The sequence below is a fragment of the Gopherus evgoodei genome, chromosome 10 (genome assembly GCF_007399415.2).
Source record: "Gopherus evgoodei ecotype Sinaloan lineage chromosome 10, rGopEvg1_v1.p, whole genome shotgun sequence".
Lineage (NCBI taxonomy): Eukaryota > Metazoa > Chordata > Testudines > Testudinidae > Gopherus > Gopherus evgoodei.
The window spans coordinates 66,646,614-66,663,060 of record NC_044331.1 but is presented as its reverse complement, the minus strand read 5'-3'; the positions used below and the strand labels follow the sequence as shown (position 1 = coordinate 66,663,060).

General features: G+C 42.6%; 1 protein-coding gene across 1 annotated transcript in view; it reads right to left on the bottom strand.

Moving 5' to 3' along the window:
• The window catches only part of ABCC1 (ATP binding cassette subfamily C member 1), a 99,273-nt gene extending 83,230 nt beyond the window's left edge, over positions 1-16,043 (bottom strand). The window contains 1 exon segment of the mRNA XM_030577122.1: positions 15,884-16,043. Within this exon segment, the coding sequence (XP_030432982.1) occupies positions 15,884-15,931 (48 nt within the window). The 5' untranslated portion in view covers positions 15,932-16,043.
• Positions 16,044-16,447: the final 404 nt, after the last annotated feature.

Genomic DNA, 16,447 nt, shown 5'->3' with positions numbered 1-16,447 from the left:
GGCCTCAAGTGGAATCGTGTGTCCAATTCTTGGCACTACACTTTGGGAAAAATGTGGACAAACTGGAGTATGCCCAGAGAAGATCAACAAAATTATTCAAGGTCTAGAAAACATGACCTATGAGGAAAGATTGAAAAAATTGGGTTTGTTTAGTCTGGAGAAAAGAAGACTGAATGGGGACATGACATTTCTTCAAGTACATAAAAGATTGCTATGAAGAGGAGGGTGATAAATTGTTCTCTTTAACCACTGAAGATAGGACAATAAGTAATGGGCTTAAACTGCAGTGAGGGATATTTAGGTTAGACATTAAGAAAAGCTTCCTAACAATAAGGGCAGTTAAGCAGTGGACCAAATTACCTAGGGATGTTACAGAATCTCCATTATTGGAGGTTTTTAAGAGCAAGTTAGACAAACACCTGTCAGGGATGGTCTAAACAATATTTAGTCCTGCCTCAGGGAACTGGACTAGATGACCAGGTCTGGGAAAGGTAATCAGTATCATAGCTAAACACAAGGTGGAAGAGATTTTTAGGCATGAGGAGCTGACACATGTTGCATTCAAAATGAAGTGGGCAATTAACACCCCTGCAGCCATAGGACAAAGAATGTATAGATTGTTGGGTGAGTTACAGATTGTTGAAATGAAACAAAACCTATCTATACTGAGCCCATAATTTTTGGTATCTAGCAAAATTATTAATTTAAGTTCCCAGGCTCGCCTTTGGAAGGTGTTGTGCAGGTTTCCGTGGAAGGTGAGGACTGAGAGGTAAGATATGGAGTGAGCATTTTGTGAAAAACGTTCACACAGGTAACAGGGCGTTTTTGTCATTTTTCTGTGAAAGTTCATTTGAGAGCAAAGTGATTGTCTAGTTTCACCCACACAGCAGTTGTTGGGGCATTTGATGCACTGGATGAGATAGACCACATGTTGTGATAGGCATGTGTAACACCAATGGATCTTGAAAGAACTGTTGTGGATGGTATTGATCATCATAGCAGAGGAGATATGGCTGCAGGTTTTGCATCTGTTATGGAAGTGTCTGGTGCCACTTTGCATTGGTGTGTAATGGTCTCCGGGGAGTCTGCTTCTGACTATGAGCTTGGTGAGGTTGGGGAGATGTCTGAAGGTCAAAAGAGCAAGTTTGGATAAGATTTCTTTCAGGATATACTTCACATTGACTAAGTCTCCCCCACCAGGTTGTAATTCTTTGATAATACCCCATACAGGTTCCCATATACCCATAGAGGGGGGTAGGTAACAGCTAGGGGTGTGCAGTCAGTCCCTTCCCCTTCCCACCCCATATTGAAGCAGGTTCTCTCACAGAACTAGGGTGGCCCATTCCACAATAAACATTGATTTTTCCTAGAAGACTGAAGCCAAATGTACTTCACGTACTGTGCAAACATTTGCTTTGGACATTTAGTTATTTATTTTAAATTCAGCATTTGCTGTGACTGTTTTAAACTACAGGGGTTTTTGTGCCTGAAAGTCTAACATTGGCAGCCTACTATTGTGAGTGCATCCACACTCTTCACTGTGTAATAGCTGCTTATACAAACATTATCAACCGATATGGCAGATAATTATCTATTGCTATAAGTAACACAAGGTTATTGCTATGCACCAAGAGCAGCTCACTTATCTTGGAACCCTAGTGTTGAACATACTAAATATTTCAGTTTAATTAGCAATTACAAAATACAACAAATATTTTCAATTTATATCCACCGTGAAATCTGATTAAAGACGACAAAAACCGAAGACATTCATTTTTCCTTTACAGCAATATTTATCAGGAAACTTCTTCCCTCTCTTATCCAGTGGTCCCTACATGAAGAATGGGAACAATATCCATCTACCTCACAGAGTTATTATGAAGCTTTGCAAGCTTCAACTAATCACTCTTAGGGCTTGGCTACACTCAAAACTTCAAAGTGCTGCCGCGGCAGTGCTTTAAAACGTGAGTGCGGTCACAGCACCAGCGCTGGGAGAGAGCTCTCCCAGCGCTGCACGTATTCCACCTCCTCATGGGGATTAGCTTGCGGCGCTGGGAGGGGGGATTAGCTGCAGCACTGTTTACACTGGCGATTTACAGTGCTGTATCTTGCAGCGCTCAGAGGGTGTTTTTTTCACATCCCCGAGAAAGTTGCAGCGCTGTAAAGCACCTGTGTAGCCAAGGCCTCAGAGCCCCCACTCATAAGCGAAGCCATACTGAGTTAGACGAGTGGACATCTAAATCAGTACCCTGCTGAAGCACGTGGCCAATACCAGGTGCTTCAGCAGGAAGGAAAAGAACAGGGAAATTGTCACATCACCCAACCCCTGTCATCCTCTCCCAGCTTCTGGCAATCAGAGGCTAAGGGACACCTAGAGCATGGGGCTCCAACTCTGACCATCTTATCTAATAACCACTGATGGACCTATCCTCTACTAAATTTATCTAAATATTTTTTTAACCTAGTTATACTTTTGGTCTTCACAACATTCCCTGGCAATAAGTTCCACAGGTTGACTATTGTGTTAAAAAAATACTTCCTTTTGCTTGTTTTAAACTTGCTGCCTCTTAATTTCATTGGCCAACCCTTGGTTCTTATGTTACGTGAGGTGTAAATAATTCTTCCTTATTCACTTTCTTCACACCCGTCAAGTTTATAGACTATCATATCTCCCTTTAGTCATCTCTTTTCCAGGATGAACAGTCCTGGACTTTTTAGTCTATCCTCACATGAAACCCATTCCATACTCTTAATTATTTTTGTTGTCCTTCTCTGTACTTTTTCCAATTCAAATATATATATTTTTTTTTGTGATGGGGCAACCAGAACTTCACACATTATTTAAGATGTGCGCGTACATCTTATTGTGGCAAAACTGGGTTACTGGGCCACAAAATAGCAAATGAAATTCACTGTTGATAAATGCAAAGTAATGCACTTTGGAAAACATAATCCCAACTATACATATAAAATTATGGGGTCTAAATTGGCTGTTACCATCCAAGAAAGATCTTGGAGTCATTGTGGATAGTTCTTTGAAAACATCCACTCAACGTGCAGCGGCAGTCAAAAAAAAGTGAACAGACTGTTGGGAATCATTAAGAAAGGGATAGATAATAAGACAGAAAATATCATATTCCCTTGATTTAAATCCATGGTATGCGCACATCTTGAATACTATGTGCAGATGTGGTTTCCCCACCTCAAAAAAGATGTATTGGAATTGGAAAAGGTTCAGAAAAGAGCAACAAAAGTGACTGGGGTATGGAACAGCTGCCATATGTGGAGAAATTAATAAAACTAGGACTTTTCAGCTTGGAAAAGAGAAAACAAAGGGGTGATATAATAAAGATCTATAAAATCATGACTGGTGTGGAGAAATTAAATAAGGAAGTGTTATTTACTCCTCCTAACACAAGAGCTAGGGATCACCAAATGAAATTAATAGGCAGCAGGTTTAAACAAACAAACGTAAGTATTTCTTCATACAACGCACAATTAGCCTGTGGAACTCTTTGCCAGAGGGTGTTGTGAAGGCCAAAACTATAACAAGGTTAAAAAAAAAATTAGATAAGTTCAGGGAGGATAGATCCATCAATAGCTATTAGGATGGACAGGGATAGCACCTCTGTTTGCCAGAAGCTGAGAATGGACGACAGGGGATGGATCACTTCCCTCTGGGGCACCTGGCATTGGCCAGTGTTGGAAGAGAGGATACTGGGCTAGATGGATCTTTGGTCTGACCAAGTATAGCCGTTCTTATGGCATTATATTTTCTTCCTTATTACCTAAGCCTTTCCTAATGGTTCTTAACACTGTTAGCTTTTTTGACTGCCACTGCATATTCTTGGAAAACATCCAGTCAACCAACCACAATGACTCCAAGATCCCTTTCTTGAGTGGTAATAGATAATAGATAGGTAATAGATCCCAATAGATCCTATTTAGATCCCAATCATTTTATATATACAATTGGGATTATGTTTTATAATAAGAATTACTTGGCATTAATCAACCTTGAATTTTATTGACCATTTTGTTGCCCAGTGCCGCACTTAGTGAGTTCCTTTGTATCTCTTCACAGTCTGCTATGACGTTATCTATCTTGACTAACTTTGTATGATCTGCAAACTTTGCCACCTCACTATTTACCCCCTTTTCCCAGATCATTTATGAATGTTGAATAGCACTATGGTCCCAGCAGATACCCAGGGGAGACCACTATTCACCTCTCTTCATTCTGAAAACCGATCATTTATTCCAATCCTTTTTCCTGTCTTTTAACCAGTTACTGATCCATGAGAGGACCTTCCTTTTTATCCCAGGAATGCTTACTTTGTTTATAAGCCTTCGGTATGGGGCCTTGTCAAAGGCTTTCTGGAAGTCCAAGTATTTTATATCGACTGGATCACCCTTGTCCGCATGTTTGTTGACCCCCTAGTAGATTGGTGAGGCATAATTTCCCTTTACAAAAGCCATGTTTTGACTCTTCCCCAACATATCATGTTCATCTAGGTGTCTGATCATTCTGTTCTTTGCTATAGTTTCAAGCAATTTGCCTGGTACTGAAGTTAAGTTTATCAGCCTGTAATGGCCAGGATCACCTCTGGAGTCTTTTTAAATATTGGTTTTCCATTAGCTATCCTCCAGTCATCTGATACAGAAGCTGATTTAAGCAATAGGTTACATAGCAGTTAGTAGTTCTGCAATTTCATATTTGATTTTCTTCAGAATGCTTGGGTGAATACCGTCTGATCCTGGTGACTTATCACTGTTTAATTTATCAATTTGTTCCAAAACCTCCTCTACTGACACCTCAATCTGAGACAGTTCCTCAGATTTGTTTCCTAATAAGAATAGCTCAAGTGTGGGACTCTCCCTCACATCCTCTGCCGTGAAGATGGATGCAAAGAATTCACTTAGCTTCTTCACAATGGCGCTGTCTTTTTAGTACTTCTTTAGCACTTTGATCATTCAGTGGCACCAATGACTGTTTAGCAGGCTTCATGCTTCTGATGTCCTCAGCACAGGACTGAGTTCTCAAAATACAAACTGTGGTGGAGGACCCACTATATTCAAAGATATTGTATTTCCAGGAAGTTCCCACCAAAGTAAGAAGAATTAGAAATAATTACTGTCTTTAATCAAAAAAGAGACACAATACTTTTGGCTGTGAATAACCTAAGTAGTCCTTACATAAAATAAGCAATGCTTCCTTTTTCCTCTCCTAAACTCAACTAGGAAATCATCAAATTATCAGATTCTACCTCCCAACAGAAAAGCTTCTCAGGATGGATAAGTTGAGACTCCAGCATTGTTCCTGGCAAAAGCAGAAGAGGAGATATTGGGGAAAGGCTCAGGTTAGCAGTCAGTTTATCCACCATTTAATTTTTCAAACAATATTAAAGTGAGGCAGGCATGAGAAGGCCAGAGGAAATTTTTTTTTTTACCCTTCCCTTCCAATACACACAGACCAAATTCAAGACGATTTAAAATATAAATAGTTTGACTTAAATGATATTTGATAGATCACAACAAAAATGTATAGAAAAATTAAACTGTGTTAAACTAAAATTGGAGACAATGTTGGAGGCAATTAAACATACACCACTACCTCAATATAATGCGACCTGATACAACACGAATTCGAATATAATGTGGTAAAGGAGTGCTCGGGGGGAGGACAGGGCCACGCACTCCAATGGATGAAAGCAAGTGCGATATAACGCAGTTTCACCTATAATGCAGTAAGATTTTTTTGCTCCTGAGGACAGCTTTATAATGAGGTAGAGGTGTCGTAGTTACTTAAAAATGTAAGTGTACTGAGGCTGTCTCAATTGTGTCAACTCCCACTTACCCTACACACAGAGCTAGGTCAGCAGCTACACAGTGCACAGTAACTTCTAGATCTGCTCTGATAATACTGCTGGTATTAAACATCTAAAGGCAAAGGGAAGCTGCTGTTTTGCATTATGAAGTAAAAGTTAAACTGCATTCATAAATTAATGACACTATAGAAAAAAACATCTCAAATCACAAATGGTATTTTCAGTTTAACAGGACCCTTCAAAAAATGACACTGAGCTGAAACTAGATTAAATTCACACTCCAAGCATGTTTTAAGTTCTTAATGTACTGTAACCCTTTTACTTCAGTGTAGAATTATATAAAATGAGAAGCAAAATTATCTGTTGCAAACATTGTCTTGCCTTCTTATATTATTCATTGCGAGCTCTGAAACGCTGACTGAAGGAGAGAGTGAGGAAGAAACTTATGAAAAGGGAATTTGGTCTGAGGGGAAGTGAGGGAAAAACATTGAGTTCTGCAAACCAAGTTAGATACAAGTAAAAATTAAGATGCTGAGTAGTTGAACAAAGAAGAGTTAAATAACAAAAAGGCAAAGAGTAAACAGGAAGATAAAGAGCAGGTATGATCTGGAGAAGTTTCAAAGATGGAACATGAACTGAAAACTGATCCTGTTTTAAAACACTACTTGAATGTACAGAAAAATATCTGGCAAGATTTAGAAGGATTATTAGCATGCAAATTAAGGAGGACACTTGCTTACTTAAAAGTGCAGAAATTCCAAGATATTTAGATCAGAATTCCTCTATTAACAAAGAAGCAAACACTGCTGAAATAAAGCCTGCAGCAGCAACTTGACAGTACTCCTCTCAGGCTACTAATTTTCCACAAAATGAAGCTGTTTGCAGCTGCTCTCATCTCTACTATTGAGGCATACCCTACAGAGACTGCTGTAACCTGAAAGACGTTCAGAGACTGCTCAGATCAAACTGAAAGCAAATGTTGGGACCTACACAAAATTTAAGAAAAAAAAAAACAAAAAAACCCCACCACACTACAGCCTGAGGCAGACATCCAGCGTGCAAAATTTCAACATACATTTTGAGTTTGGCAAAGCAATCAAACACATGGCTTCATAATGATAAGTGTTGTATAACCTTATTATCCAGTACTACCAGCTCTGCCAGTAACACACATATTAATCCTATTTAAATGGAGAGTAGACAAAGTTGTGACAAACCAACATAACAAAAAAATTCCTTCAGGTTAGTTAACGTGATCCTTAAACAGGGTCTTTAAGAGGAAAGATTCTTGATCTGCTGTCTTTTTGTTGGTAAAAAAGTTATCTGAGCTGTTTAACATTAAGCTATCCAATGTATTCAAAGCAATTTTCAAGAGTGTTTTCAGAGTTACAAGTGTGGAGATACAACCACATATAAAAGTATATTTCTATATTCTTCTTCCAACTAGCACTGACCTTAAAATCCCTCTAGTAATCCTTTACCCTTGCGACTCTGGTTATCTTTTCAATACACCATTATCTGTCTTTCCATGTTCATTTTTTAATTTTAGCTTTGCAATTCTATTATTTCATTTTCAAGGAATATGTAGGCTGCCTGATAAGATGAAAAACCTGACAGACTCAATTCAGGCTTTCAACCTTTCATGGAAAATAATGCAGTTACAATTTATTAATGCATAATATTTTCTGTAATATCATCCCTCAAGTTCTTGTTACTTACTAACAACTGAACCACAAACCTCACTTAGGACAGTCAGATTTCAGGTTCCCAGGAGCCAGAAATATAAACTTGATTAAGATAAAAGGATATGTTAATACCACTTAAGCTGCAGTTAAACAATGGTTAGGGAGAACTTAAGTTATGCCATTTAGGGAGGCCACCTCTAAACTTACAAGGTTACAGCGGCACAACTATATCAATATGTAGCAGCATTATGCCAATGGAAGAGGGCTCTCCTGTCGACATAATAAAACCAGCTCAATGAGCAGCAGTAGCTATGTTGGAGGGAGAGCATCTCCCGCCGACAAAGCGCTATGCACAAGAGCACTTATGCCGGCAAAACTTGTGTTGCTCAGCGGGTGTTTTTTCACACTCCTGAGTGACAAACGCTTTGCCAACACAAGTGCTAGCGTAGACATGGCTCCAGTTTACCAACGGAAATGCAAGAAAGCCAATTTTCTAACTAAGAACAGGCTGAGAGTATGTATAGTCAAGCAATGAAAAAAAACTAGAATTTAGAAGTATGAGTTTAAAGTGGCAGTATTTCAATATTTACAAAATGTTATATGCATATTTCCAATATGGTTGCTGTGAATTGCTATGTATTAATATATGAATATTGATATGTATTTTTTTTAATGACTTTGGTCAGTGAGGTAAAGTTACTGTCTAACTATGGTGGGTTATTAGAATTTCCTGTATGACTACTGATCTGACTTAATAGGGGGCTCTGGGAAGGAGAGAGAGAAAACCAACACAATGGATCTAGATAAGGATTCCCCAGCAATACACTTGAAAGACAACAGGACAAGCTGTTAGCTTCAAGGATCTTGTCTCCAAGGAAGATGCAAGTTTGGTTTGTCAAACTAGCAACCTGGAGATCAAACAAACATTAAAGATTTAAAAAGTGCTTCTCAGAAGAAGAAGGGGTCTCTTGTCAAACGCTCTGTAGGGAGACTGACAGAGTGAGTCTAAACAAGTAGGACCTTCCCGTTTCCAGCACAGGGCCAGCCTTAAGGAAAAAGCTAGATACAAATACATTATGTTTTATTGTGTTAAGATCTGCTTGTCTGTTAAGTGTTTTTGTTCTAAACAAACAACTTCTTCCTTTAAGGAGTCAGTCTGACGACTGTATTAATACTGTCATTGCTCTGTGAAGGAACAGAACCGTCGGGTGTTAGCCTAAATCTGACCTGCTGATGTAATCACAGTTAGTACCAGGGGACTGCAACTCAGGGCACAGTCAGAGTACAAGAAACTGTAATTTCATCTGGAGCCAGGTGACAGTTAAGATACGTCTAACCAGCAAGCACAGGCCCGACAGCAAGTCTTGGAGCCTGGGTCTATAGATTCAGGCTTGCAGTCCTCAGGAGCTGTGTAGACGTTCAAGACTTGTGATCTAAAGCTCAGGCTCCCTTTGTAGGCTTCAGAGTCTTGTCCACAGTTATTTTTATTGCTGCAACACAAGCAGGAGCCTGTAGACCCACGCTATGAGACTCACTGACACAGGTTGATGCATGCTGTGCATATGTAACCATAAAGAATAGAGACCTACGAGGGACGCATTCAATGAAAGCAAGAGGGATCAGAGGTGCAGTTTACTCAATAACTGAGACAGTTACTTACAAATCCTCTGCACTGGTGTTTTTGGGATGTTTCCCAGAGTTGCACTACTGTACCACCATTTCAGCTTCATGGGTGACAACACTAGTGTATTCAGAGTCCAGACATTTTTACCATGAAGTAAAACAGAGCAGTGAAAACACCCATCAAGTGAATACCCTAGTCTTACACTATTGTCAGTGGGTAGCAATGAGGAGAGATTTTCTGAAAATAGCTACTGAAGACAAGTGCAAAAGGGAGATGAAATGGAATTCTATACGCTTTATTGCAAAGTGGACTGAATATCCCTGTGACTGTTGCTCTATTCATCACGTTATGGCGTCTCCTCCTGGTCATTCTGGGGAACAGCTCACCAGGTCAAAGCCATCCCTACACCTCTGTCTTTCTGTTTGCAGCCCCCTCACTCCAGGAGCTGCTTCGGACTCTTCATTACGCAGCCCACAGGCTAGGTCACTATCATGGTTTCCCCTTCAGTTGAGGGGAGGGAGGAAGAGGTCTCTTCTCCCAAACAGGTTCAGGCAGTCTTCCTATGCACTTGCCCCACCAGTGCCACTTCCCCAGCCACTGGTTGGGGAACCCAGGCCTGCCCTCTATTCCTGGTTCCAAGGGTTCTCAACCTTTTTCTCCCTCAGGGCTTGTCTACATCACAAAGTTGCAGCGCTGGTGAGGGGGTTACAGTGCTGCAACTTAGGAGGTGTACACATCTGCAGGGCATCACCAGCGCTGCAACTCCCTGTTTGCAGCGCTGGCCGTACTCCCGTTTTGTCTTGGGTGTAGAGGATCCAGCGCTGGTGATCCGGCGCTGGTAATCAAGTGTAGACACTTACCAGCGTTTTTCTTGACCTCCGTGGAATAAGCAGGTATCCTAGCATACCTGAGGAAGCCTCTCTGGTAATCAAGCAGGTCTCCTTCCCCGCGGTTTGCTCCGGTGTTCTCCGAATCCCCCCCCCCCAAGCGGGTCTCCTTCCCCGCGGTTTGCAGGGGGGTTCGGGGAACGCGAGAGCAAACCGCGGGGAAGCAGGTCTCCTTCCCCGGTTTGCTCCAGTGTTCCCCGAACCCCCGTGCAAGCAGGTCTCCTTCCCCGCGGTGTGCTCTCGCGTTCCCCGAACCCCCTCTGTGCAAGCAGGTCTCCTTCCCCGCGGTTTGCAGGGGGGTTCGGGGAACGCGAGAGCACACCGCGGGGAAGGAGACCTGCTTGCACGGGGGTTCGGGGAACACAAGAGCAAACCGCGGGGAAGGAGACCTGCTTCCCCGCGGTTTGCTCTCGCGTTCCCCGAACCCCCCTTGAAGCCGCCCAACAGCGCTGCAGTGTGGCCACATCTAACACCACTTGCAGCGCTGGTTGCTGTTAAGTGTGGCCACTCTGCGGCGCTGGCCCTATACAGCTGTACTGATACAGCTGTAACAACCAGCGCTGCAAAATTGTAGATGTAGACATACCCTCAGAGTCCCTCCTCTCCCACTGCCCCCAACCTGCTATAAAAACTTGTCCCACAACAACTGTTTTTCTGCATACAAAAACCACAGCCAGTGTTAAGTGGCAGCAAGCAGTGCAATTGCCCAGGGCCCCGCATCACAGGGGGCATTGCAAAGCTAAGTTGCTCAGGCTTCAGCCTCAGCTTTGGGTGCTGGTCCTCAAGGCCCTGGGCTGCAGTCCTGCACAGTGGGGCTTTGGCTTTTTGCCCTGGGCCCCAGTGAGTCTAAGGTTGGCCACACTTGGAGGACACTCTGAAACATGTTCATGGCCCCCGGACCTCTGGCTGAGAACCACTGCAAGTCTGTTCCACCCTGAAGCTTTCTCCATTTCCCTGAACCCTTTCCTAACCTTCTGGCTCTCCCTTCCTTCTCTGGGTCTCCCAGCTTCAGCACTCCCTCCCTCCTCCCAGGGAGCAACTACAAGCTACATGTCTATTCCTCCCTCTTCCCAGAGAGGTTCTGCAGTCTGTCCCAGCAGCTTCTTCTGTTGTCAGTTTCCTGCTCCTGCAGATGTGAGCTACTTCTAATGAAGGTTTCTCTGAGTCTTAATTCCCCCAAGCTTGCCACTTAATAGGCTAATTGGCCCCTCTGGCCTGCCTTAATTCTTTCAGTGCATGCGTGGAGAGGACAGCCCATCACAGTAGCCACTGAAGTCAACTGAAGCTGAGGGCACATAGTCATTTGCATGATTAGGCTCTTCTATATGAGAAGAATCCAGAAAGCAGGTGACCACAGCACAGAAATGGATGGTGCAAAGTTAGGAAGACTGCAAGGGATTTCTAATTCTCAGGAAGAAGAGATAGTAATGAGCTACCTATATTCAAGTTTCTAGAGCATCTGTCAGCTTGGACAAAAATTCCCCTCCAGTACCTTGCGGCACCCACTAGTGACTTACAGCCTCTTCTTCCCAAGAAGTGGCTATGTTTCAGAGAAGTTGTATGGCCTTCCATATACAGTTTGAAATACTTTAGAATCAGAATCGCTATTACTAATTGTTTGTATAAAAGATTACATTTTAAACTACTTTTTTTTATATAAAGCCATTGAACAAAGATGTTATTTAAAAATATATTACACATCTTTTGTTTCTTGGTGATGCAATGTATTTATAAAAAGGGGCATGACTCACTTTGCCGCCTAACCTGTTGATTTCAGTTTTCACTCCCTGAAGTAATTGAAGAAAAAAAAATGTGACAGACTGTTTCACAACAGACAAGCACACAGGGCTCATGTTTTACCACAGCTTTCAAACAGAAAGGATGTAACCTATAACCTTTTTTTTTTTTTTTTGGGGGGGGGGGGGGTGTTTCCTAATAATTATCTGATCCACAAATTCTATTCCAGTAGGATTCTTTTTAATGGTCAGCCCTAAGGATCAACCTTTCCACATTGGCAATTGTATTTTTTGAAAAATACTGAAATGACTGCACATTTTTTTCAAGTCAAGGATTTCACAATATGTACAGAATTCTCACCAAAGAAACATACCAACAGTAGAGTTTACCAATAAAGAAATCTGCCTTTATTCACTAAAAGAAAAAATATTTAACTATTCATAATTTATTATTCATTAAATCAATCAATTTTAAAAGCACTGCAAATTAATTCTAAAAAGGATATGATGACAAGCAACCTTTACCTTTTTAATTAAGGCCACCAGATCACAGCTTAGAAGACCAAGCAGAAAAAGAATTTGTCCTAGTACTTATGCTTTGGAACAAATCCAAAAACCATGGGAGTCTGAAATCCTCCAAGTGATTTCATGTTACCCAACTAATTAGTAAAAAGTGATACAAAGGCATACCCATCAATCCTGAAAATAAGCGTTATAACTGAATTTTTCATTTTGCATTTGTGATATTTTAAGTTATGAGAAAAGTCAACAGGTAGTTAGAAACCTGAAAAAGTTCATGCACTGTATGCTTGTGCCTATTTCTAACCGAATCAGGCAACAGACTCTAAAATGTACCCGTTTGCTCAAATACAATGGGGGGGGGGATAAATATCCCCCAAAGCTACTCCCTTCCTGTGCCACCAAACAACATCTCCTGCTATTTAATTAAAATAGTTGTGTGCTGTTTATTATGTATATTGTTAACTGTAAAAATGTCAAACTTTTTCTAATGTAACAATGTTTGGATAGCTGAGCAACAAAACAAGATATTTGTTGAATATCACCAATATTGATAGATAATGTATTTGCTGAATAGTTTTGAACAGCTATTGAGCTAGACAAACACCACTAGAGAACAAACAAATAATTCAACAATACTGATGAAGTTTATCTTACAAATTCTCTCCTGAAGTATCCAATCTGCTTATTATCTGTTCAAATACTATTTGCTGATACATGAGTTGACAAATACGTGAAATTAATGGATTTTTATTTTAGTTCTAGTCACTTAGCCCTACTTACTAATGTATCTTCCTTTTGTTATATTTCTCTTTTTCTCTTTGCTTTAGTAGTCAATATATTTTCCTTCATTTCTTTCAGTCTTCCTCTTTCCCTATTCTCTCCCTGCATTCCCACTTCTCTCTTCCTTTATTTTCTTACATTGTCCATTCTAGCACCACCTTTCCATATTCTCTATATATTGTACTTCACTTCTCTAATTTATGCCCTTCAGTATCTTTCCCACCCTTTCTGACCAAATCCATGCATTGGGCTTGGAAATTTTACCAGACACCCAATAGCCAGAGCAATAGCAATAACAGAGCACGGCAACAGCCAAAGGCCAATATGAAAGGTAGATTCCTAGCTACTACAAGGGCATGAGTGTTGAGTCTCTGCTTTTCAACCCCTCTCACTGCTGCAATGGAAATTTACAAGCTGCAGAAAAGGCACTGAAGTGGTATGTCTGCAGATATATCAAGATATGCCCCATACCTACACACTGCATTGTACACAAGTGGCTCACATGTGGGAGGTTACCTTCACAACCATAAGGACTAGAGACCTTTTTTTAAATGGAAACCTATGTTCTGCAGAAGTTGACAGCACACACCAGGAAAAGCTTCCTACTTGCCATGGGAGAATGGATTTTTTAAGCTCCACTCACAATTTTAATACCTCTTGAAAATTTCAGGAAAAGTAGAAATAAAGCAAGCGCTCAATAGCTACTACAAGTCAGCCCAAAGAAAGTCCTCTGAACTCATCTACAAACAATCTAATGCACTTAATGCAAACTGATAACATTTTCAGCAATTATTAATGTTACCATTATAACCTGATGAGTAACACAGATTACTACCTCAGAACGGTGTATCTTCCCAGGAACTGTCTCACTTCAAGCAGGCTGGTTTAGCAACTGCTCCAGCTTGCACAAGAACTGTTTTTCAGTAAGCAAGACAAGTTCCCAACTTGCAAACTCCCAATGAACTACAAGTTCCAACACTAGTAAACCCTTAACTATTTACAAACCTTCAACAAAAAGCATATCAGATATCTATTTATATAACTGAAGTAAGAAGAATATCACATGTGAGAATTCAAAGCTGTGATTTATCTGATCAAACCAGGAAACAGTTATTACAATGACAACATGTACATGCCACTCTATTTTGTGGCTAGTACCCTGAATACTTATCGAGTCTACAAGATACCACATAAATTGGAATTATAGAAAGATAGGTTGAAGTGCCACTAGAACAGGGTTTCTCAAACAGGGGTCGCCGCTTATGTAGGGAAAGCCCCTGGCAGGCCAGGCCAGTTTGTTTACCTGCCCGGTCTGCAGGTCTGGCCGATCAAGGCTCCCACTGGCCGCAGATCGCCGCTCCGGGCCAATGCGGGCTGCTGGAAACGGCGACAAGTAAGTCCCTTAGCCCGTCCCGCTTCCAGCTGCTCCCATTGGCCCGGAACAGCGATCCAGGGCCAGTGGGAGCCTGTCAGGGGCTTTCCCTACACAAGCAGAGACCCCTGTTTGAGAAACCCTGCACTAGAATCTAGGATTCTATATTTGCAGTAGCAATTGAAAGCCCCATTCAGGATTAGGGCTTCACTTGATCCACAAAGCAAGTGTTTTCTTCATTATCTCTGGTATAAAGGAGAACATTCCCATAAACTTCTATTCACACCCAAAGTTGCTTTGTTTACATTACATTCAAAGTGACATCAGGCAAGTGAACTGTACATGTCTGATTAGATCAAGAAACCAAATGAAAGCAAAACCAGAGAAAAATTCATTAACAGCAGCTTTAAGGGCAGGGACCATGTACATATAAGTGTTTGTACATTTAGCACAATGGAGCCCCGATTCTAACTTGCTACCAGAATATTAATATTTAAAAAAAATACATAGCAGAGAACGATGTAACCAACCATACTGTAATGATTTGGAGAACCAGAATGTAGCCCATGTCCTAATTACTCAAATATCCAGACTGAAAGTGCATTTCAACATAAAACAGTAGTATAGAGAAATGTGGAAGGAGAATCAGAGTGTGTGGCATGAAAACAACAGCAATAAAGATAGAGGAACCTTTGCTACCTAACTTTTGAGATATCACCAAGAGGCACCCATTCTAATATACTTAACACACACAATCTAATCTCGATGAGACAGGAAATAATTAATAACACTTTTGTCTCTTAACAGATATCACAATTACAGTAGCACAGAACAGGCAGCTCTGTACCATTCAAGGGCAGTCACCACCACCTCATGCGGCCAGAGCTGCCCTTAGCCACCTAGGAGCTACCTAAACTGAAAAAGCAGCAAAGAGTCCTGTGGCACCTTATAGACTAACAGACGTTTTGGAGCACGAGCTTTCGTGGGTGAATGCAGGCTTAGCCTGGGTGAAATTATCAAGATCTTGCAATGAGTTAATACGTTTAGCAGACAGTCCTATGCCATCAAGAAAAGCACAGCCCCCACACTAATCAGACACAACCCCATTTACCGCCCCCCCCCATCCTTTACATAACTTTTGACAGGGCGAGGGAACAAAAGGCATCGGCCAAGCTCGTGATACCCTGTGCTTCCGCTGGATGGGTGGGGGAGACTCTCCCCTTTCTTGGACCAAGGGCCCTGCAACCCCGCCATGCACCCCCTTCCTGTAAGGGAAGAGGGGGCTGCACCCTCCCAGAAAGGGCCTGACCCGGGGGAAAGGCTGCACCCCTTCCATGAGGGCGCGAACCCTGCCCCCCTGTGGGGGACCCCCGCCAGGCGGCGTGCGGGAGCCCCGGGCGCTGGGTCCGGCCCCGGAGCACGCGGCCGCAGACCCCGCGCCGCTCTTACCCAGAAGGGCTCCGAGCCACCCTCGCTGCACAAGCCCTGGATCGCCATGGAGCGCGGCGACCGGGAACTAGCCCCACTCCACGCTCTCCCTCTCCGGGCGGCGGCGGCGGCGACTGAGGGAAGTGGGGAAAGGCGGCCGGGCGGGCAGCTGCCACGCTCCCTGATTGGCTCCTCGGTCACGGGGATGCTGGGCCTGCTGTACCGGCAGATCGCCGCGCCGGCCGGCCGCTGGGGGCGCCCCGGTGTCTGTGCCGGGTGGGGGCAGTGCGCACGCGGCCGGTATACGGCTCCATAGGGTGCGGCTTGTAGCGTGCCCGCCCTGCCTACGCGCCACAGCCACAGCGTCGAGATTTCGTTCCTCCTGGAAATGCAGTCAGCAATGTACCCTTAATTAGTAAGGCATTAGGGGGCCTCATTACTACCACCCATGGTGCACACCCCCAGTGTAGCCCACCCTACGCCGATCTATACAGTACGTTTACCAGGTGTCGATGGGTCGGTGCCCCCTAGATGCAGTGTAACACGTTCGCCAACTATGCGCAGTGGAGGTTTGCAGCGCACCTG